Source organism: Python bivittatus, unplaced genomic scaffold (genome assembly GCF_059951505.1).
Source record: "Python bivittatus isolate LINGU-HERP-01145 unplaced genomic scaffold, Pbiv_v1 ctg000270_np1212, whole genome shotgun sequence".
In the NCBI taxonomy this organism is placed as follows: domain Eukaryota; kingdom Metazoa; phylum Chordata; class Lepidosauria; order Squamata; family Pythonidae; genus Python; species Python bivittatus.
Window position 1 is genome coordinate 1,155,845 of NW_028277050.1, and position 23,883 is coordinate 1,179,727.

The 23,883-nt window shown below is 39.9% G+C and overlaps 1 protein-coding gene across 4 annotated transcripts in view; it reads left to right on the forward strand.

Annotated features, from left to right (window-relative positions):
- The window catches only part of LOC103055076 (rap1 GTPase-activating protein 1), a 58,842-nt gene that overhangs the window by 17,676 nt on the left and 17,283 nt on the right, over positions 1 to 23,883 (forward strand). For all 4 annotated transcript variants that reach the window (XM_088138573.1, XM_088138571.1, XM_025173898.2 and 1 more), the window contains exons 4-16: positions 1,738 to 1,785; positions 5,603 to 5,641; positions 6,082 to 6,273; positions 8,779 to 8,882; positions 9,262 to 9,340; positions 10,492 to 10,545; positions 10,635 to 10,718; positions 11,774 to 11,874; positions 15,676 to 15,805; positions 17,499 to 17,654; positions 18,950 to 19,021; positions 20,556 to 20,642; positions 22,818 to 22,952. In XM_088138573.1, coding sequence (XP_087994699.1) covers positions 1,738 to 1,785; positions 5,603 to 5,641; positions 6,082 to 6,273; positions 8,779 to 8,882; positions 9,262 to 9,340; positions 10,492 to 10,545; positions 10,635 to 10,718; positions 11,774 to 11,874; positions 15,676 to 15,805; positions 17,499 to 17,654; positions 18,950 to 19,021; positions 20,556 to 20,642; positions 22,818 to 22,952 — 1,281 coding nt within the window. The remainder of the gene's footprint in view (positions 1 to 1,737; positions 1,786 to 5,602; positions 5,642 to 6,081; positions 6,274 to 8,778; positions 8,883 to 9,261; positions 9,341 to 10,491; positions 10,546 to 10,634; positions 10,719 to 11,773; positions 11,875 to 15,675; positions 15,806 to 17,498; positions 17,655 to 18,949; positions 19,022 to 20,555; positions 20,643 to 22,817; positions 22,953 to 23,883) is intronic.

Below are 23,883 nucleotides of genomic sequence, written 5' to 3' on the forward strand. Positions count from 1 at the left end.
TATCAAATTTGGAACTTCTGATAACAAGCTGCTTCTATTATAAAATCGCTCTGCCACCTGAACATTGCCGTAACCCTAACCCAGTAACCACCTCAAAGCCCTCTGCCCCATCTACAGCTGTCTCTGCTGTTAACCCAGTCTGTACAGCTGGCTTATGGCAACTCAGTCCTGCTTTGAGGCCCCTCTATTTCACCCTTCTGTTCCTGCCATGGTCTTTCTCTTGGCTCCTCTGGCTCCTGTGAGATTCTCCTTGGAATTTCAGAAGATGTTTTTGCCTCTCTGCAGTGCCTGTTTGTTAAAAACGGATGGCTTTCTTTCTGCTGTACTTCTGGAAGCCACGTGATTCCAAGAGCTGTATTCTCATGTAGTGATACCTTAGTTCTCTTCCTCTGCCTGTAGGCTACCTCCCTTTCTGCATTTGGGCCTGTGATAGCAATAGAGGCTAAAACTGTTGCTTGGCCATCTTTGAGTTGTTGATTAACTCAAAAGTGTAGTTGTGCCAAAGCCCTGGTAAGAGACGAGACCTGGTAATTATTTGGCTGCAGGAGGCCAAATGTGCAGGGATACCTACATGAGGGAAATATATTGGGTGAAATGCTTTTTGAATCACCTCTCATGCACATCTCTGTTCACACTCTCTCTTGTACCACAATCCAAACTGAAATCACTCTACATCACTGATAAATTCAGTTTGGACTTTTTGGAATGAATTAAAAAAAAACTTACTTTCCAGAACAAATTGTGTAATAGATATCACATGTAGCCTTACCCTAACATGCTGTAGATGTGCTACCTAGAGTAAACTTTTGATAATTTGATGAATGCAGTTTTTCTTTCCGTTTGAAGCTCTCAGAAGAAAGCGGGCGGGGCAGGGGAAAATTAGGAGAAGACTTAGTTACATTGGATAACTACTTTGATGGGTGCCTGGATGGTTTAAACTGAACCAGCTAGAGAGAAAAATAACATTTGGACATCTCTCTGCATTACAGGCATTTAGATAGTAACTAGGTTTGGGCATGGATTGATTCCATCACTTGGGTGAGCAAGAAAGCATACAGAAATAATTTTGTTAGCAAAAAAGCTCACCTGTTGTATCAGAGCTGAGCCATCTTTCCCTCTGCCCTGGTTCTCAGGATTTTAGACCAATGATGTGATGATTTTCTCAAGTGCCTTTGCATTTCTGGACTTTGTATTTGTTCTGCAACTTGGCTGACTATTACCTATAAGGAAATGGACTCTTGAGTATGTATGTATGACAAAGGCAGAAATCCCATTCTCTAAATATGTTGCCTGTTTTGTTTCAGAATGTATTCAGGAGTGACGATTGAACTTTGAGAATCTTACTCCTTGCTCCTGAAATGTGGAATGGTTTGGTGGAGAGGCTCTTGGGCCGGGGAAGAGCAGTGGTTTGTTGTGGTCAGCCACAGCCTCTAAAGCCCCCAAAGGTTGCCACCAAACTATAATATTTAACATGATAGAATGCAAGAAGTATTAAATATATGGCAAATAATTATATTAACTGTGTTTAATATAGTTAAATGTAAATTGTAAATTAAATTGTGTTTAGTTGTTATCCTGGCCCCAGAGTGTTTGAAGTATTGCCCCCAGCATGCCACTCGAAGGTCAAATGGACATTCAGCCCCTTCCCTCTCAAAAAAGCACATCTCTGAGGCAGAGGGAAAAATAAAACACATTGATTGATTGATTTCCTTCCTTCCTGTCTGTCTGTCTGTCTAGAGAAGTCGTTTGGATGAGCAAAGATGTTCACTTCCAGCTCCGCTGAAGGTCAGCTCAACCTTTCTATTGCTCATTGGATTTTTTTGAATTAGGAATGATAAACACAAGAGACAGTCTGCACATTATTGTATGATGGGACAAGTTGCACCCCAGCATTTTAGCAGGATTGCAATCAGTGAACAACCCAGCAGGAGGCTTTGCAGATTGGAGTGGGCTTTTTTTCTGTTTTTAAGGACTGAGATAGGCTTCACTCCCAATTGAGCGGAATCCTCTCTTTTTCCACAATGGAATGAATAGCAGTCTTCTGTTTGTGTACAACTGTGGAGTTAGAGGAGCTAGAGCAGGGAATGGACACCCTTAGAGGACTGGGAGCAATGCTTACAGCTTTTGGGAGGGCAGAAGCCACAATGGGTTGTACAGAATATGGGGTTGGCTCACATATGAGGGTGGGCCTGGGATTTTCCATTTTTTCCCAATTTGGGTTTCCTCTTTCCTTGTTTTTCATCTTTAAGTTAAACCTCTGTATGGCTTGCATTGTAGTTTTAATGAATTTCCCAGCTCAAAATGTCAGAGAAATATACCATGACTTTTCAGAATGGTACCACTAAAATTTAGTGGTGCTGTCAGAGGAAGGTCCAGGGCCTGCGGGCATCCCTGTGAATGCTGATTATCCATCCCTGAGTTAGAGGCAAATTGGGGTAGGGAGGGAGCCATAGTCCAGGTGAGGGAAGAAGAGAGAGCAGTGGTTATAGAAATAAAGGAAAACTACTGTCAAAAGAATGTTAAAGGGAAGGCAGAAGACAGAGAGTCAGGAAAACCACCCTCGTTTGTGTAGATATTTCAGTGTTCAGGGAAAAAAAGGGTTCCAAAAAGTTTAAAGACTAACCTTTTCAAACTGGTACCTTGTAATTGTGCTGAGACTGTAGAGCCCAGAATTCCCAGCCAGCATGGCTAGAATAATATAGCTACAAAGTTCATAATAAGCCAATACTACCACATACGGGGCATTAATAGAATAATACTTCCAAATAACTTAGAAGAGCAGGAGTGAAAAGGGTGAAAAGGAAAGGTCACTCTTTGCACCTGGTTCCTGCTTTCTCGTGACTTTTAAGGTAATTGTGTACCAACCTAGCAATGGTACTATTTTAGTTTGTGTATTTATGCATGCCACTGATTAGCAAAGTGTCCTTATGATTTACAATAAAGCATAAAACCAAAGTTTAAATAAAAGATACTACACGAAGAATTATTCAGTACTACAACCCTGTCTAAACATACATTTAAAGCCTTTTATTTTAAAAAAAAGTAAATATGCCCTTGAATTGAATTGGTTCCTGATGACTTCCTCCATGCAGTTTCCTTGGCATTGTTATGGAAGTGGTTTTCAGGTGCATTTGTTGATTTCCCAGTCTAGCATACAACTCTAGCTTTTATAGGTTATCCCACATCAAAATACTAACCAGGGCTGATCCTGTTTAGCTTCTGGGATTATCCAAGATTAGTTAGATGCTATTACCTACTGAAACATAACCTTTTCAAAATCTATCAAACAGGTCAATTGCCTGAAGTCAGCAAGAAGCACATTACAGGCTTTAAAGGTGGTAATCAGCCTTTCTCATTAACTAGAAATAAACTGACGGATGCTTCAAGAGTGTCTTTAAGTCTTTCCAAAACCAGCTTAGCTCTTGGGTTCCTGTAGGGAGCCATGGAGATGACCTTGGAGAAGGCATCCAGAAGTTGTTAGGGCAACAATAGGTGCAGAAGCATGTGTTAAACGTGGAAAGGGTGGAGGGTAAAGAGTATCAGAAAAAGACTTGTTTTTCTTCCCTGATTTACTGGGGTATAAGAGGGAGGGGAGGGGAGGGGAGGGGAGGGAAAACACACGGAGTCTTGCAAGATCCTATTATTGTAGCCCAGGGTTCTCAACCTTGGCGGCCTTGCTGGCTGGGGAATTCTGGGAGTTGAAGTCCACCCATCTGAAACCTGTCAAGGTTGAGAAACACTGCTATAGCCTATCTCAATAAAGTATAATTTTAGTCTTCCTGTGGGGTCAGTTTCCTGATCTGTTTTACCTCATAAGGCTGACAGTTCCATACTAACTGGAAGTTTCTGAATTAGAGGCATAGACAACATTACAGAGAATATGTTACAGCACTCATGCCTAACTCTAAGTCTGATCTAGAGGTGTTTGTAATATTAACTAAGGCATTTCTGCTGCAGTAGAACAGATAGACCTGTTTAGTATTTAAATAGGACACCACTAGGAAAATCCACTATAGACTATCCCAGGAAGTGGGGGAAAAAAACATCCTGGAAGAAAGCAGGCAAACCATTGTTGCCAAAGAAAACTATAGTGTACTCATAGGAGTAGAGCACCATTTGTTTTTGGAATGCATCTGTACTAACTTTCTGGTTAAACGTTATAAGCCATGTTGAGCAAAGGTCAAGAGAACTAGTGGTAGAATATTCTGTTTCCAGTAGCTATTCAGTTTCTCTGGTATACTCTGATTTAGTTTCTGTACAAAAGGAATTACCAGATTACTCTCATAACTGAATGTGCAACCAGACTGTCCAGAATGCTAGAGACATTATCTACAAAAACCCCTCATTAAACGCATCACAGTAAGTAACTGAAGGTTGTGTGATCAAATTAAGGGAGGAGATGGCAGAGGTAAAAATTGGCCCTCTCACACCTGAAACAATTCATCAGCCCATGAGCATGCAGAGGCAATACGTGCAAAACAATTCTACTTTGCTGCACATTTTGCCTCAGCATAACATGCACCGATATTATAGTGGTTCAGATTTATCTTGAGTCTGCTTCCATTGCACTTTGATCATCTATTATGCCACTTCAGCTCCTGCATTTCCATGTGTGTGTATATACAAACACACAAAAGCTCTATTTTTGAAGATCGATGTAATAAGTCCTACATAATGGGATGGAGGCCCATCCATGACAATTTATGAAAATCTCTACCCACAAATACTGCTTTATACTACTTTAACACTGGTCCAACTAAGGATGACTTAAAACTGTCTACTCATGTTCTGGAGACTAAATAAAGAAAAAAGATGATGTCAGGTCATGTTATGTCATGGTTAGGTAGAAGTGGGGAAAGGCCTTAAAGTAGTGGTTTAATGTATTTAGGATATCTTTCAGCTGATTCTATTCTTTGATGTCTTAGGTTCACCAGCTCACCAGCTAGTCTTCTGTGATCGTTTTGCTGGTTTAGAGTTGGAATGATAGTAGGATAAAGTGGCCATTTCTAAGTTTGGCATTAATGAAAGCATTGTTTTCAGCAGCTGAGAAAAACAAGTCTTTTCTCTTCCAGAAAAACTACATAATATAGTGAAGAGAAATCATATAGTGATGCAATGGAAAGGATATATTGTTGAGTTTTTGATGTTTTCTGAGCTTGCTTCTCCTCCTGCAGATGTTTCATGATCAGACTAAGCAACATCATAACTGAATGGGGGAGTAGAATTTGCTGACTATTTAGATGACGATGACGATGTGGTAGCTCGTCCTACCAGCTTTGATTGGGGTATTGTTTCTTCTTTGGTTGCTTTTTGGATGGGGTATGGTTCCTACTTTGTTTATCTGGTGCTGGTTTTTGCTTATCTGGGTGTTGGTTAATAGGTGTGTGATGGAACAGGATGCGTTTAGGAAAAGAAAAAGGGCATGGTATTAAAAGCCACAATTACTACCTTTTCCTTGTGGCTTAGATATTCCTTAAGGGCTCAGCCAAATACAGTAACAGAGAGGCATGTGTTAGAATATGAGTCACTCACATAATACATGGTCTGTATTCTCCTGTTCTTTTGCCCTGCATATTTACTAATGGCCTCTTCACATTTTCAGAGAGAAGAGGAATACATCCCATACCCCAGCATCCATGAGGTGAGCCCAGCAAGTCAACCATGGTTTGACTTTGAGTTCAGATGTTTTAATTAAACAAAACTGAGTCTGGCTCAGGTTTATCAGCTAAAGAAGGATCAGGTATCACTTTTGGGTGGTTGTACATCTGAGTTGTTTGATAGGATTTTCATGTGTCCAAGCCTAGTTCTTCTTTTATTGAAATTAGTCCATAGTTACTTGAGAAGGAGGAACTCCTTGAGCTGTGTAGTAGAAGGGAGGATGCTGAGATGTGCTTGACAAGAGTTGTAATCCAATTCATTTGGAGGTAGTGGACTGAGGAGGGTTGATTTAAAGTGTTCAGGAGTACATAGCTGTGGAATTTGATTCATTTCAAATTCAGATATTAACATCCATTCAAAACAATAGTCCAGATTGCCTTGTTTCTTTACCCATAGTGGTCCCCATGTCTTCTTTCTTGAAAGGTATTACAGAGGGGCTGGCCATACCCCCTAATCATCTTACCCCAGTTTGGGGGTTACTGGATTGAAGGGACCTCTCATAGCCTGCCCATATCAGGCCCCGAATTGCATGACTTGCCATCTCCTTGCAGTGGCAAAGTGAGATTGGAGTGTGACCCAACAGCAAAGCTGTACCGCAAACACTTCCTAGGAAAGGTAAAAGTTTATATTTTTTAATGTATTCCAAACCTTTATATTTTAGATATGTCCTTTATCATAGTTTGCAACATCAATCTGTGGATACAGCTCGGCTAAGAAAGCAAAACAACATTATGCATATATGGGAAAAATGTTTATTTTTCAAGTAATTTTATTAGAGATGCAAATTTGAACTTTAATACATCAACTTAATTTTTAATTTTATTGTATCAGAGTAATTAACAGAAGAAAAGGTATACATAGAACAGTATTAGCAGTATAATATAACCTCAAAATCAATCAACCTCATAATAATAAAAAAGGAAAAAGAAAAAAGGCTTGGGAAATCATCAGGACATTATCATTATCATAATTATCAGAACATTATCAACAGAACAGTTCCAAAACTTTGATTATATTGCTTGAAAGTCTTGCACTCTACTGGAAAAAAAAATGAATTCAAATATTGACAGATCACACATATCAGCAATATGTTGCTGCAAATCAGGAATAGATTTTTTTTTCTTCCAATGTTTAGCCAGCCCCATGCCCCCCAAATTCAAAATTTTTGATGGTTTGATAGATTCTTGATACATTCTGATAATCTAGAATTACAGTCAAGAAGAACATAAGCATCTTGTACACATAATCCATATTAATAATCCTGTTAATATTAGATCCAATATTAAATTAGGATTATTGTTAGATCCAACATTAAATTAGGACCACCTCTATCTGGTATTTCTTCTTCAACAATCAGTTTAGGAAATCTGCCAGTTAAGATCTCAATACCTCTTGCACATTTAGAATTAGTCACTTACAATAGCCTTCTCTGCCCCATTTCAGTTCTTATCTTTTGAAGTAGCTGACATTAAGCTGGAGACTTCAGCTCTTTAACATTCCGCATAGGTTAGATATTATTAATACTGAAGACAGTGAGTAAGAAAAATGGCATATGCATCCATGCCATATATAGACCATATCAAAACTCTAAAATAAAAAAAATGTATAAAAAGATTATTATGAAAAAGTAAAACAGTTATATAATTAAAAATAAATTCCATAAACTCTGGTGTGTAGTAGTCAAGCACTGTGTAACAGCTCCCTGTACCTGGTAGATCCATTTAAAACATATTTTAATTAATTGCTGAGGGCCAATTTTAATCAGTATGCTGAATGTTGAGTGTGCACTTATATTTCAAAGTATTATGGAACTGATCATTTCTAGAGTAATAAATCAAAAATACAATATTATTTCATTGCAAATTCTCCCACTTCACTGTCTCAGAAAAGCTGTTTCAGAACGTGCAAATTGATTTGAGCAATTGTAATTTTTTTTTTACCCAAAGTTCTTTGATTAATTTTTATATATTTAAATTATTTATTTATTTGTTAAGGCATTTATATAATGAACTAGTTAGCTTACAGTACTAATTAAAACAAAAACAAAAATAAAGTGATACAATGTAGATCAGTGTTTCTCAATCTTGGCAACTTGAAGATGTATGGACTTCAACTCTCAGAATTCCCCAGTCAGGGGAAGGGTGGGGAATTCTGGGAGTTGAAGTCCACACATTTTCAAGTTGCCAAGGTTGAGAAACACTGACATAGATCAATGAGCAAAGAATAACTAGATCAATTTAAACAGCAAAGCTGAAAGCTTCCATTCCTATGTTTAAAAACATAGTGCCTTAGTGTTTTAGAAATACCACTGGTAGCAGAGCAGTCTTGTTCTCCCAGTATTTCCCTGATATATGTGTGTATAGAAAACCATTGTTGGCTCTCCTGACAGAACACCCACTCTATCTTGGAGATGTCCAGTCCTGGAAAAGAGGGGAACACAGACAAGTCAAAACTATAGTAAAAATTTCAGGGCTCCTGAAGTCCCTGAAAGCGCTGCCGATGGCCACCAGACAGAACTATACTGGCAACCTCAACAATATGCCATCCCCTTGAGAAAGTACCTATGTCACAATAGCCCAGCACTCAAACATGTTACTGCAACTTTCTTGTTACCTTTTTTTTTTTTTTTTTGGTGGGATTGGGTCAACACTTCAAGTCAGTGTTGACTCCTGGTGACTCCCTGGACTAGTCCCTGCAGTTTTCTTGGTAAGATTTTGGAAGTGGTTTGCCCTTGCCTCCTTCCCAAGTCTGAGAGAGAGGGACTGGCCCAAGATCACCCAGCTGGATTCATGGCTAAGGTGAGAGACTAGGACTCCCAGTCTCCCAGTTTCTAGCCTCCCAGTTTCTAGTCTGGTCCACCACTAGACCAGACTGGGTCTCATGTATGTGAATAATATTGCAATGCTTTATAATGTATTATAAAATAATATATATGTTATATATGTAGGCACGCATGTGAATAAGTCTCCTGGTTTCTAGCCTGGTGCCTTAACCACTAGACCAAACTGGCTCTCTCTTGTTACGTTATAGGTGGGTTATCCAGCATTTGTAGGAAAATCATTTGTTTGTTTATTTTGGAATACCATGAGACAGACAAGTGTTCTGATGTCTTTGTTTTAGGAGCATCAGAATTTTTATGCCAATGACTCGGCCTTGGGCTACTTGGTTCTTTCTGTGAAGTACGAACAGGTTGAAGGGCAAGACAATCTCTACCTGTTGCTGAGGTAAAACTCCCCTTTGATGCCACCACCCTCATGATATCACAGGGCTAGTCAGCCTTTTCAGGGGGTTCTCCTTCCATTGGTTGGTTTTCTAAAGCCTGTTTTAGTTTGGCAATTGCCCGTCCTTATCCCTGTTTGTTTTTTCCAAAGCTTTTCTCAGTGACGTGTTTGGTTAAGTCCATCACTGCTGATAGAGGAAACTTTCATAAACCTTATCTGGAACCCCCTTAGTGAAATCATTAGCTTTTGTGCAGCAGGATTTGCCACAGGGTGCCCTTCCCTCCAGCGGATTAGATGGTGGTGGGAGAAAAATGGGCAGTAGCTATCCCTGGTTGCTTGGTTGCTCTTTAATTTATCCTGCTTTTTCCTGTTGCTCAAATAGAGCTCGAGCCTGTACCAAGCATGATCTCATTCCCATATCCTGCCTGAACGAGTTTCCTAATGCTGTCCAAATGGCCAAGGTAAATGTTCCAAACTCTACTCTTGTACTGTCAAAGGCTAGTTTGGGTTTTTGCTTTTTAATTCTCCACTTAATGTTGCTCTCCCTGTGATGGTTTCAAAGGTTCCATGAAGACTGTGACTCCTTCAGTTACTTTATTATAGCACATCTCCAAGTTATGACAATCAAAGCACCATCAAAGGCTGGGGTGGAGAATCTTTATCAGTTCAGGGATGGTATGTGTGTATACAGGCGGACACACATGGACCTACATGCTGCTCTTCCACCCCCTATGAGCAATGGGCCAATCACCAGTCATACCTACAGTCCTAATCCACCTCCTAGATACATCCTGTTCCGACTACTGCTTTATGTGGGGCTGCTCTTGAAAAGCGTCCAGAAATTGCAACTGATGCAAAATGCAACGGACAAGCTACTGATTACTGCAAGGAACATCAATCATAAGATGCCTGGTCTAAGAGATCTTCATTGATTGCCAATTGCTTACTGGACGCAGTTTAAAATGTTGGTTGTGACCTTGGCATTCCTAAACAACTTAGGGCATGACTATCTGATTTTCCCAAGCTTCCAATAACTTAGATCTGAGTTTCTTGGCTTTCTGCTCCTTTCCTTGCAAGGAGATACCCACTGAATCCTTTACTTTCATTCACCTAATGCAGCAGTCTTCCCTAGCCTGGCAACTCCTCCCTTTGGAACCTTTGTTACGATGAATGGCAGAGAATTATTGACATTAATTGTTAAGAGGTTTGCTCTTGGAAGCTAGGTATAATCATTTTTTTTCAGCTAACTTGTGCGTAAAACTCCCATGCTTAAAAGTGATTCTAGGAAACTCATAATACCACCAAATCCAGTCTTAACAATATGACAGTTTAACCAATTACAAGTTTAAAGCCCATATTTAATTTCCAAAGTCATTTACCACATTGAAAATTCATGAATATGAGTTGAATAATAGAACGAGAGAAGGAATAAATTAAAGGACAAATCCCTTGCAAATGCAAGTCTATTGAAAATACAAATTTGAAGCATTTCATTGAATTAAATATTGGAAAGCCGCCTTTGATTTGCATCAATCATAATGGCATTTGTCCTTTGGTTAGGAAGTCAGGTTCCTACATCAGGAATACTAAGACCTCCTACTTTGCCTTGCAGTTGCTCTGTGAAGATGTGAATGTTGACCGCTTCTTTCCTGTGCTGTATCCTAAGGTAACCCCTCTATGTTTCTGTATGTACCATACAGGTGTTCTTTCTCTGAGTAGTTGCCTGCTAATCCAAGCTATTTCTCCATCTCCTAGGCTTCCCAACTCATTGTTGCATTTGATGAACACGTTATCAGCAATAACTTCAAGTTTGGAGTCATCTACCAAAAAATTGGGCAGGTAAAAGTACTTTTCGCTCCCATACTTGCTCTGGTTTTCAATCAAATGTACGTATATATGGGGAAACTGGAGGCAAGCTTCCATCCATCCCGTTGTGCCCTCTTCCTCTTCTGCTCCTTGTACACAGCCACTTCTTTCTGGTTAATCTTATGCCAACTCTTCTCAGTCACTTCCGTCCTGTCTTCAGTAATTGAAAACAGGAGCAGTGGGAAATAACAGGCAAGGCTGGCCAAAAAAAAAAAAAATTGCTTCAAAGGTCCAGACCTATTTCAGGACACATTTTCCTCCTATTTTTAGAAAAGGTAAATTGCCTCATATACCTTAATAAAGGAGAAAGATTATACGTATTATTAGAGATTGGGTAATTTTTTCTTCTGCAAAAGAATATAATTCCATCTTAATATCCTGTACATGTATTTGGGCTACATTATTTGATGTGAAAAAAATGAAATCTAGTCTATCTGACGAGGCATCAGCCGTACATTCAAAGAAATTAAAAGCTTTGATGTGTGTAGAAAAAATGCTTTTACTGTAATGTTGGAAACAATGTTGGGCAATGGACAATCAAACTTTATACAGTACAGTTTTGAAACTGCTAAATTTGTTGGAAGTGGAAAATATTCTGCAGAAAATGTTGATCTGAGGAAGTTTTCTGATCCCACATCTCTGCAGCTTACAGCACAATAACTTTGCCAGCATCTGTATTCTCATGCTTTTTTTTAAAGTGCAGAATAGAAAATGAGTATTCAAACAGCAATAAAAAATTAAACGAAATTAAAGTAACTTTTTTGAAAATGGCAAAACACTGTTGCTAGAGGTTTGTGCTTGAGCAGGAAAAGCAAGACTTGTCTGAACATTTGCCTTTTCTTCTTTGTGATAGGATTAGTGACATTTTCATGATAGAGGGGAGTAGCTTACTGTGATTTGAACATGAGCACCTCATCTAACCACCGTTTCAGACTTGCGTCCGTTGTACAAAAAGACCCTAGGATAATTTAAGAATAACTGGGAAATGGCTGTCCCTTCCCACTTCCTTTTCTTCTCTTTTTCCCCAGACCACAGAAGAGGAAGTCTTCAGTAATACAGACGAGAGTCCTGGCTTCTTAGAGTTTTTAGATCTCCTAGGAGATAGGATCCAGCTGCAGGATTTTCGTGGGTAAGTGCTTTCCATGTTAAGCCTAGTACCAAATCATCTCTCCTGTACTGCCCTTGACAGGAAAGACTCCTTTCTTTTTTAATAATTTTGTTGAAGTTTTTAATGAACATAATGCAAACTAATACAAACTAAACTAAAAGAAAAAGAAAAATAAGGTGCAGAAAAAAGAAGAAAAAAGGGAAAAGGAAAAAAAAGTAGAAAAGAAAAAGGCAACAAAGACAATAATAAAAGAAGTGGCTTCCAACCTTCATCATACTGAACATAGGCTAATATAATAACTTTTCACCCTCTTTTAAAGTTACAAATAAAAAACCTCTTCTCCCCATAGCCTAACTTTTCGGCAATCCAGAAATCATCATCTTTTCAGTCCTGGTTCAGCAAAAAGTCCATTAGGAGTTATCAGAAATATTAAAGAAATAATCAAATCAAATAGCCCAACTTTATATTCCTTCCTTTTGTGCTTCACAATCTTAACCTTTAAATCATTTCAATGGCATCACAGGATTTGATCTTTCATCAATCTTTGGCATTCAAGAGGAGTCTACCTTCAAAGCTTTCACCAACCTACTTTGTAAATCCCATAAAGAGGCATCGTCCAGGATTTCTTGTCACAGTTGTTTCAAATCCAGATCCTTTTCTTCCCATAAAGAGGCATCATCCAGAATTACTTGTCGCAGCTCTTACATGCCCAGAACCTTTTCTTGATTTGTCTTTTGTGTTCCCATTTTGGTGATCTCAATTTTGTTGTCTTCCATGCCTTCAAACTCTGTAATGTCTATATCAGGTAAAAGTTTTTAAATTTTTTTCTCATCATCTTCTAAAAATTAATCCATTGAAATCTGTATCCTTTCTGAGATTTTAGTTATTAATATCCCATTCCAGTTATCAAAAAACTCTTTTTGAGATAAGAAAAGGTGATAGCTGGCTTAGCCATTTTAATTTCTGCCTGGTCCCTTAGTTCCCTCTAGTGTCCATTTGCAACCTTCATCAAGCCTCAGTTCCTAGTATGGGTTTAATTCCGTTTCAGTCATTTCCCACGAGTATATTATTTAATTATATATTTGTTTTTCAGAACTTACAGCAAAAATAACCAATATTCCTGGTCTCCCAATCTTTTAAAAACTTTCTTAAATCAAAATCTTTTTTTTTTTTTTTTGCTTTTTACCAGTTGTATATTTTAAATTCTTAAGTCTCTATTTAAGATTTCTTAAATCCAAAGAAGAAGATAAAACTCACCAGGTTTCAAATTAAGCTTGCTGTTTTGAAGGTCACTAATATCCATAAAGTGGCTAAATTGAACATTTCCGAATGTGATTAGAAAGTGAGTGTGGCTGGCTTAGTGTCCTTATGAAAGGTTCCGCTGCTGCTGAGAGCAAAGATGTCGTCTCCCTCGGCTCCTGACAGCAGGAGACCGCTGTTTTACAGTCTCCTCATAAGGAGCTACCATTCAGAGCACTTGTGGGCAATCTCCTGTTCTCTCCTTCTCCGGAGAGCTTCGAAGGACTGGTCTACTCACCGATCTTTTATTCTACACAGCGGTCATCATGTCCGCTCGTTCACAGAGACATCTTTGGTCAGCCATGACTCACAGCGGAAGCCAACAGTGAAGACTTCTCACCTACCCTGAAAGGTACAAAGTGACTCAGAATGCTTGTTTGCACATGGAACAAAATAGGCACCTGATAGGGAGGGATTTTAAGGGAAAAGCAGTCTAGAAGAAAAAAATGATGTGGAATATGTATTCATAAAGGGAAACCTAATAAAGGGCAGGTGATAGAAAGGTAGAGAAAGCAGAAAAGAAGGGAGAGAGGCTATTTGCTCTGTATGAAAGGAAAAGCAAATGCTTCTCCCTCAAAAAAAAAAAAAAGAGCAAAAGTGTGTAGCAGCTGAGAGAGCCAACCAAGCCATGGGAGATGGAGATAGAGCTGAAAAAATGAGGAACCACAAACCTAAATCCCAAGGCTGAGAAACATTATAGGCCATAGGGATGCAAGAATAATTAAGTGGCCTGAGAGCGTTGGTTATTCTTTTATTCATCTCATCAATTGCCCTCTTTCCTTTGGGAACCCCAGGTGGTCAACATCTCAATTTTTATTTTTTGGCCCAAATGGTCAAGTTGGCTAGGTTCAAAGGTAGTGACTGGTTAAGAGTCATCTCATGAGCTACATGGCTAAGGGGAGACTTGAAAATTCCCCGCTCTCATCCTTGTGGAGCCTCCCACAACACCCTCCTGGCCCAAAACGATAACCCAGAATATGACTCTTTTGTTTTCAGGTTAGTGTGATGTGTGAGCCCATCCCAAGAAACAAAATTTATTTATTTTTATTTGCTTATTTAAAACATTTATATATCCTCCCCCATCTTAAAAACAACTCTGGGCGGCTTACAACCAATAAAACAGTATAAAACAATATAAACTAGTACAAAACCAACAACAATAACACTAGAAATAGAAAGGCGCCACAGTCACCCTGCTCTAGCGGATCCATATTCTGATCCTATCCTGATCTTGCTCTGTCCCAATGCCTGGGGGAAGAGCCAGGTTTTAAGTGCTCTCCAGAATGATAGAAGGGGAGGGGCCTGTTGGGTCTCAGCAGGGAGGGTGTTCCAAGGGCAGGGGCTGCAAAAGAAAAGACACACTTCCAAGGACCCACAAGATGGCAATGAGTAAGGGAAAGGACCTGGAGTGTACCCACCCTGTCTGCTCAGGTGGAATGGCCAGATGTCCTCAGGGAGAGGTGGTCCTGCAGATAGCCTGGTCCCAAGCTATGTAGCGCTTTAAAGGTAATAACCAGCACCTTGAATTGCACCTAGAAGAAAACTGGGAGCCAGTGCAGCTCACACAACAGGGATGTAATATGAGCAAACCTAGGGATGCCCAATACTGCGAGTGCTGCTGCATTCTGGACCAGTTGTAACTTCCGGGTGATGTTCAAGGGCAGCCCCAGGTAGAGTGCATTGCAGTAATCCAAACAGAAAATGACCAAAGCGTGAGTGACTATGAGCAAGGCCTTCCAGTCCAGGAATGGGTGCAATTTTAATGTGTGGTAGCATTCTGTGGTAGGTAATTGGTAAGTGGTGTAAAACATTCCAACAGCAAAAACAATTAAAAAGTTTTAAAAAATGGTTGAACATAAAAATATTTATTAAATATAAATGTATTCATTCAGAAATAAATTCCTCTCTAAGTTCCTAGTGTGTCTGTTTGCATGTGTGTGCGCCTTCAAGTCAGTGTTGACTCCTGGCGACTGCCTGAACTAGTCCCTGCTGTTTTCTTGGCAAGGTTTTTCTGAAGTGGTTTGCCCTTGCCTGCTTCCCAGGGCTGAGAGAGTGTGACTGGCCCACCCAGCTGGCTTTGTGCCCAAGGCAGGACTAAAACTCATGGTCTCCTGGTTTCTAGCCTGTTGTCTTAACCACTACACCACACTGGTTCTTGAGTGAGTTAGTTCATTTGGTACTATCTTAAAATAGCCCCTCTGGCTCAAGCTCAGCCCAAATGATGGAAAGGTGCTGTAATATGCTAATAGGAGGTTAACTGATTCCTCTCAAATACTGAAAGTGGAAGAGAAATCAAGGAAATAGCAATCTTCACTGATATGGCCATAGATTTTCCTAGTGGCCTCCTTTTTTTCTTCTGAGACTTGTATCAGAGTAAACGTTTTGACCAATAGTGGTAGATGCAATTACCGCAGGCATGAATTAGGTCCCCATCTCTGATAATAAAAACCTAATCTTTTCTTTATATGTTTTTTCTTCTCTTGCCTCTCTTTCCCTTTGCCTTCCCTCTGCTGTTCTGTTCAGATTCCGAGGTGGATTGGATGTTACAAGAGGTCAAACAGGAACGGAATCCATCTACACAAATTTTCGGGGCAAAGAGATCATGTTCCATGTCTCTACAATGTTGCCTTTCACAGAGGGAGATGCCCAGCAGGTATGTTGAGTAGAATTGGGAAGGGGACCGAGTTTGTCTTCAGATGTTGTCAATATGAGGCTAATAAGAGCTCACAGAGTAGGAGAGAGTGGGCTGCAAAATCTGCTTGGGAACCTCCAAATTATCTATGAACACTTACTTTCCTCAGACTGAGAAGGCAGAATGATCTCCCTTTTCAATGTTTGCAGGGTAGATACCCTAAAACCCCAGCAGCTGAGTGTACTTCCTCATATGAATCTGGGGAAATTGAAACAAGGCAGCATGTTCTATTATACTGGATTTATAGGGATCTCTGTGTTATATTTTGCCCCTCTTATACCAATAGTCTGCCAGTGTCAGGTTCAGCCCAAAGAACTCCACGAGACAGTGCAAATACAGTTCTGTTGTGTTTATTAGCTTCCACCTCAAGACAGAATCTCTCCAGACTGAATCTAAACTTCCCAAGCCAGCCAGCCACAACACCGTGAATTCCTTAGGGTGGTGCCAGTCTCATCTTCTTAACCTTCCCACGCTCCTGCTGGGGGCTAAGGAAACGCTTATCTCCCCGAGCGCGGCCTTCATAACACCATTCCATCGCAGCCAGAATGGATAGGTTAAATTGCTTCTTTTAGACTCAAATGTTCTGTTACCTGCATGCTAGCCAAATACACTTACAGTAGCCGTGAAAATTAGGCAACAGGTGTTGCAAAGATGACCAGGCATTGTTTTATGTTTGATGCGTGTTCTTGTAATTTTGCTAATGGTTGATAAAGACAGAATAAATGTGTCGAGATGTTAAATCCTGCCTTAATAAGCCAGTATGTGTATGAATTTTGTGCACTTGCAGACGCTGAATCCAACTGCTTCCCCTCTCCTGGTTGCAGGAGCTGGGCAAGAAGCCAGGAATCTGTACTTAACCCTAACTTTCAGCTGTGCCTGAGTTGGAATTTGAGGGTAATGACAAGCCAGGATTCAGAACCTAGTTTTAAATCCAAGCTCTATTACCTGGGTCATTTTGAAGTCATTCATAAACTTCCCAGTTTAGCTGTAACTGAAAGCCATGATGGCTTTCTGCCTTGTGTCTTTGCTTATATGAAGAAAAGAGAAGAGAAAATGTGTATAGGTGCAAAATATACACATATTCTGTCTTAGAGAGTTTGACATCCAAACCCTGGCCCAGGGTTGAACAACCTTTAGAAAAAGCCATAGTCTGTGATGTATATGTACCCAGCCAGAGCTGTGATTTTTGTAATTTGGATTTGGCGGGCAGGAATTTGGCAAGTGTTCTTTGTTTTTAAACTTCATTAAGCCTATTACACTACAGTTTTTAGGTTTCCTGTTCCAAAATAACAGAACGACACTGCTGTTTTTCAGCAGTAGAGATTGGAAGGGATGCAGGAGGAAAGGTTCAGGCTGTAGATTATCGATTCTTGCTTTATAAAAACACTCCTCAGTTTGGAATAGGACTCCCAGTAATACTAGCCACTATGACTGTTCAAGAATAATGCCAATAGATCATTTATGTTAATGTGACAGAAAGGTAATTGCAGAATTCTGCACTTGGGGAAAAGAAGAGTGAGCCAACTCTTTAGGGACTGGATGAATTAGTAGTTTAGAATGGATTTGCATTTTAAGTTGAGAGAGGAGCTTGAGGATTGCCTAAACTGTGCAGGATACATTACTATTTTGTGCAATCTTCTTTGTTCCCTTTCAGCTCCAGCGCAAGCGCCACATCGGGAACGATATTGTGGCCATTGTCTTCCAAGATGAAAATACCCCTTTTGTGCCCGATATGATTGCGTCGAATTTTCTGCATGCCTATGTGGTGGTGCAACTCCATCATAATGCCACTGGGGAGACTCTGTACAAGGTAAACACACACAGTCCACAATTTGCCATTCTTGGGGAATGTACTGTGGTCTTATAGTGCCTGCTGCATTTCTTGGTTCCTGTTTTACGGTTCCATAAACTTTTCTATCGTTGCTACTGTTAGACCATCCTTCTTTTATTCTACAGCAACCATCATTAGTCTATGCTCACATGTAGCTATTTTATTCTGGGGAGACTGAACAGGAGTCAAGAGAAACACCTTATTCCCCCTTTTCTTCCTTCAGAACCTCCAATCCTTTCTTGTTCTTGTTTCTCAACAAAGAGGATCCACTGTAAAATATATGCATTTCTTCTGTTCATGAGTAGGGTACAATATACCCGTTAGCCATAACACTGTGAGAGAAATTATTCTTATTGATAGTTACAAGTACTGCAATTGTGTAAATAAGAGAATAAAGCAGGCCAGAAAACGATAGGCCTGTTACTTTAGAGTCAGTACTCTGTAAATATCCGTGTAAAGTAGTAGTGTACAACTTCTGTGTTTGTGTGGGTTTGCTTGCAAAGGGGTCAGTCTTCAATCCCAATGGTATGACCACCATCTTGGCTGCTTTGACCACCACGCCCCCCGGTGGATGCTGTGGCCTTACTAGGTATGTAGATCAGGCATTCAGAAACCTAAAAAGGATAAGGGAAGTAAAAGAAGCTAAAGGATACTAATGATTCATCTAGCTTTTCAGAATGGCACTGCTTGGATTGACTGGAACTTTTAAAATCCAAACATCAGTAGAATAAGAACTTTATCAGGACGAAATCCCCAATACTAAACAATCAGTAAATTTATATTTATACATCTTTATAACATAGTAGATGTTATATTAAACAGAATTTTTAAAAAAATAAAGTCCATGAAATCTGGGCAAGACAGAATCCCCCTCCCCCATAGAATTTTGGAAATGTATAGGTCAATATATTGGGGTGTAGAGGTATGTTCATTTTTAAATAAAACTCTGTTCCACTTCTCCATTCCAATAAGGAAGTGTTCAAAGGAACCCACAAAAATATGAAAAGCAATCAAAACATAATAAATTAAAATTAGTTGCAAAGAACATAGAAACTCAGTAAGCAACAGCTTTACCAAATGTTTGATTTTTTAAAACCAGTTTTATCATGCCTCCTCCTTCTCCTGAGATCTATAACCGGAATGTTGCCGTTTCCATATTTTGGAGACCAGTCGACAGAAGTGTATCTTGATTTACTCTGTGATTATTAATTCTTGTCCTAAGGCTGCTGTGGCCTCTCTGCTCTCTCTCACTCTGTTACTTATGACTGTTTCAGGTTTCTGTGACTGCCCGCGATGATGTTCCCTTTTTTGGCCCCCCTCTTCCAAATCCAGCAATATTCAAAAAGGTTTGTATCTCCACTCCCTAGAGTAGTTTTTTCCCACACTGTAGGCTGGATATCCCTGCAGACAGTTGTCCAGGACTGGAAAAATCATACATTCATGCCGAATATTCTTACAGATCTAATCCATGATTCTGTAGTATGCAATTTGGCTGTCTGAGTAGTAATCCATCTTCCTGTTTTTAACATAACACCCCAATTTTTAAAAAAAATTTTTATCCTGCCTTTATTACTTCATAAATAACTCAAGGTGGCGAACATACCTAATAGTCCTTCCTCATGCTACTTTTCCCACAACAAAACCCTGTGAGGTGAGGTGAGTTGAGCTGAGAGAGAGCCCAAAGTCCCCCAGCCGGCTTTCATGCCTAAGGCAGGACTAGAACTCACAGTCTCTGAGTTTCTAGCCTGGTGCCTTAACCACTAGACCAAACTGGCTCTATTTTATCTAATTATCTGTTTATCTAATTTGGAGGCAACCATTGCAGTTCATTTCACATTGCCAAACAGTGAGTCAGTTAACAACAAGAATAACAACATACAGTTAACTTTAGAAACAAACCTTGCTTTTCTACCTTTTAGACCCACCTGGGCAAATTTGAAGCCCATGTTCTCAGATTTGGGGGACATTTCAATCTATATCCAACAGTGAGGTACAGAGCAAATTCCAACTGCAAGAATTTGGGGTTTATTGCAATAAGGACTCAGCAAGCAGGGGGATTTTTATAGCTTTGTCTCTGCTGTTCCTAGGTTATGTGTGTGCTAGTCAGATGCAACTGCTTGAAAGATATCTTGTAGTGAACAAGATATCTTGTAGTGAGGCAACAGGATCAATTAAGATTCTTCAGTGAGATGTCAGATAAGCAAAACTCTTAGTAGGAAATGCAGCCTTCTGCCCCCTCTCAGCTAGCTATCATTCCTTCAGCCTTCCATGTAGTACAGGGTTTCCCTCCAATAGCCATGCGTATAATAGTCTACTTCACCACTAGATGGTGTAGTTCCCTCTCAGATCTTAGGCACTTACACACTTATAGATCTTATACACACGGCCATCTGTGTTCTCCTCTGTGCAAAAGAATTCCACACCTGAAAAAAATCTCACAAAAACCCATAGGAGGATTTTTTTTTCTACGAAAATCATGTACATAATCATGAGAGAGGGCGGGTTTATACTGGCACAGTCCAAACAGGGCTGTATTAAAGTATATTTCAATGCATTCATCAACTATATGCTGTGAATGGAATCATATTCTTAAGGCGCCCTTTGGGATTTTCTCTGTTCCTGTATTTGATATTTCTATAGAGTCTGAGTTAATTTGGTTTACCAAACAGCATTCCCAAAGCCTCCATTCTTAAACCAGAATGGTTGTGACTATCATTGGTTAAAATGAGAAAAGACTCTATAGTAGGGTTTCTCAACCTTGACGACTTTGCTGGCTGGGGAGTTCTGGGAGTTGAAGTCCACATATCTTAGTTGCTAAAGTTGAGAAACACTGCCTTATAGAACGTCCAACATGGAGCCTTCCTTTTTTCCTTCTTACAGGGCACAGAGTTCCGTGAATTTCTCCTGGCAAAGCTTATCAATGCAGAGTATAGCTGTTACCATGCCGAGAAATTTGCCAAGTTGGAAGTAAGTCGCTTACCTGCATTTGTATTAATAACTTCTGAAGCAAATATCTGTATGCAAAGCAGGAAGAAATAAAAATAAAATGCACAATCAGCAATGTACATAAATTGCATGCTGAAATACCAGCTTTGGAAAATGCCTCCCAATGTTTAACTTAAATTCCTAAAGGTTGGGAATGGATGAGAAGAATTTGATGCCCTTTTAAAATGAACATTTCCCTCAAGAAAAGGAGAGTTCTTAAGTAAGGACAGAATCAAATGGCATGCATTTTTTGCCACCAGTTCTGGCCTTAATGTCTTAAGATAATAATCAATTACCCTGGAGCATTTGGAGGAAGCTGGACAGAGATCAGCTGTACTTGGAAGTGGGGTGGGTGGTTAAAGGCTCTGTCCTGAAATCCTTGTACAGTTGGGTCCATACAAATCTGCTTGAATGCTCTCGGCAGTTTACTTGCATGAATTTTTGTCCAGTAAGATGTCACTTTCACTTAATTTGCTACTAGTTTAGTTGTACAGGCATAGAGCTTTTGGAAATAAATTAAATAGAGAAGTTACAGTCATTTCTACTAATTTGTTTCTCCTAGGTGCCCCAGTTTAAACCACTGAATTCACAAAACTGAGAAACCACAGATTAAAGCTTCAGCAAACCCAAAGGAAAAAAAGATGTTCTTATTTTCATTTTAAGAAAGCCACCCACCCTGCTGCCTTCTGGATTTGCCCACTTTTGCCCCTGTTGGCTATGGATTACAGGAGCTAAAATCCAACTGGTTGATAATATAGTAGGCTTCTTTAAAGAATGTTCAGAAGAGCTAAATGAAAAGAAAATGAAAGGCTGCATTTGTATTATTTTTCATTGTGTTGCCATTTCCCAAAGATTTCTACCTAACTAAAATGGAAATAATAAAAATACTTTTGCGAAAGCTTTTAATTAGTATAGTAAACTTGATCAGATTTTGCTGGAGAAGATGGGCATTTTTATTTTATTTTCCCCAAGCTTAGCTTAGGAGCCATCCTTCCCATTCTAGTTCCTAGTTTTTAGCAAATGTGTTCAGACTGTTACTTGGAGCCTAGGGTGAAACCACCCAGAAAAACAGTTTTTCAATAATATTATGTTATTTCTGTTGACTTTGTGGTATACAGTAATGTCATGTGTAAAATAAGAGTAAAAACAATAACCAAAAAAAAAATCAAAGCAAAACATGAACTTACTGGCAACAAGAATAAACTGTATTATACCTTAAAGCTAGTAATTATCATTTTCATCAACAATTTGTCAAAATACAGGTCTTCATTTTCTGGTGAATTTCAGCTGGGGAACATTCCATAGCATCACCACAGAAACATTTCTTTCTCAGAAGCTCTCTTGCTGAATCTCTGAGAAGGCCTCTAGATTGACACTTTTGAGATTAATGTTAGTTTTCAGGCAGGCTTTTATGAGAGTAAATAGTTCCTAAGGCAGGGGTGGGCAGTCTTTTTGGAGTGGAATTTGGATTGTTGAAAGCATGCCTGAGTGTTCTCCCAAAATGACTGCCCTTCTGGTTGGCCAGTCACAAAATACCCATTTACTAGAAAGCAAAGAGGAGGCTGCTCTGTGCCCGCCAACCCTGGACAGTAGTCCCAAAGGAAGGTGTCTTTTAGTCTCTTTTTCTTGCACTGGTGAGCAGGCTTTCCAAACAAAGCATCAGGCCATTGCAGTTTCCCATCATTTTTCTTTTCTAAGAATGCCTACAGGACTGATTTTGGTTCCAGAGGTTTTCTTGTAAGTAGAACTGATGTCCACCTGCCATGTTCCTATTTATTCTTACTTTTTAGAAGGAGGGTCAGGCAGGCAGGATGTCGCCATAAGTATCCCATTGCTTACTCCTACTCTAATTTGCTCCTAATTTTCTAGCGTTGGCCTTTTTAAAATGAAAAGCAGAATTAACATACTGTAAGTAAATAAACAGAAGGGGCCTTTTGACCTGAACACAACATCAAAGAGGACAACACTGGAGGATGTAAGCTCAGAACGATGACTCAGCACATTCTGGAACCCATCCAGACATGAAATGGCCTTCTGTCCTGCCTTGGCACTGCTTGGCCTTCCTCTGTTGCTGTATGTGTGTGCACATGCACTCCCATACTTCCTCTTGAAATCTTTGATCACTTGCTTCTCTTTGTTTCTCTCTTTCTGGGGCAGGAGCGCACCCGCAGTGCGCTCTTGGAGAGCCTTTACGAAGAACTGCAAATTCGTAGCCGCAGTATGATGGGCCTGGCCGCTGGGGACGAGGACAAAATAGAGAACGGGGGTGGTGGCTTCTTTGAGAATTTCAAGGTGAGAGATGGTGTAAATGCTGAATTTCTCATGGTCCTTCTGTATTTACTTATTTCATGCTGCTCTGAGGGAGTGCAGTTAAAAGATGCTTATAAGTGCTGTTGGTGCCCTGACAGCGTTTTCTTTAGATTTTTTTTTTATCCTGCCTTTATTATTTTTATAAATAAGGCGGCGAACATAACATCCTTCCTTCTCCTATTTTCCCCACAACAACAACCCTGTGAGGTGAGCTGGGCTGAGAGAGAGGGACTGGCCCAAAGTCCCCCAGCCGGCTTTCATGCCTAAGGTGGGACTAGAACTCACCGTCTCCTGCTTTCTAGCCTGATGCCTTCACCACTACACCAAAGTGGCTCTAATTTATTTATTTCAAATGTATATTAAATTTATTTATTTATTTCAATTTATATGGTCACCCATCTCTAATTCATGACTCTGGGCAGTTAACAGCAATCAAAACGGCATATAAACATAAAACAATAAAGAAACAACCTGCTGCTGAAGTAAAAAAACTGCAACACAAATCAGCACAGCCGTTGCTTGAGCTCAGACGCACCCCCAGATCCCCAGGCCCAGTGACAGAGCTATGTCTTGAAAGCCACATGAAAGGCCAACAGAGTCCGAGCCAATCTAATCTTGAGGGAGCTATGTTCCAAGCAGCAGGTGCTACAATAGAAAAGCCCCACCAGACGGCACTCGCTTAATAAACCGAACCTGGAGTATGCCCTTCCTCCCAAACCTAATGAGATCGGTAGATGTAACTGGGGAGAGGTGGACCCTCAGATAACCTGGCCCCATGCATGTAGGGCTTTATAGGTCACTACCAGCACCTTGAATTGCACCCAGATGCACACTGGCAACCAATCCAGCCTGAAGCCAATGCGTAATGTGCACTGAGCAAGGAGTGCACTTAACTGTCCACCCAGCTGCATTC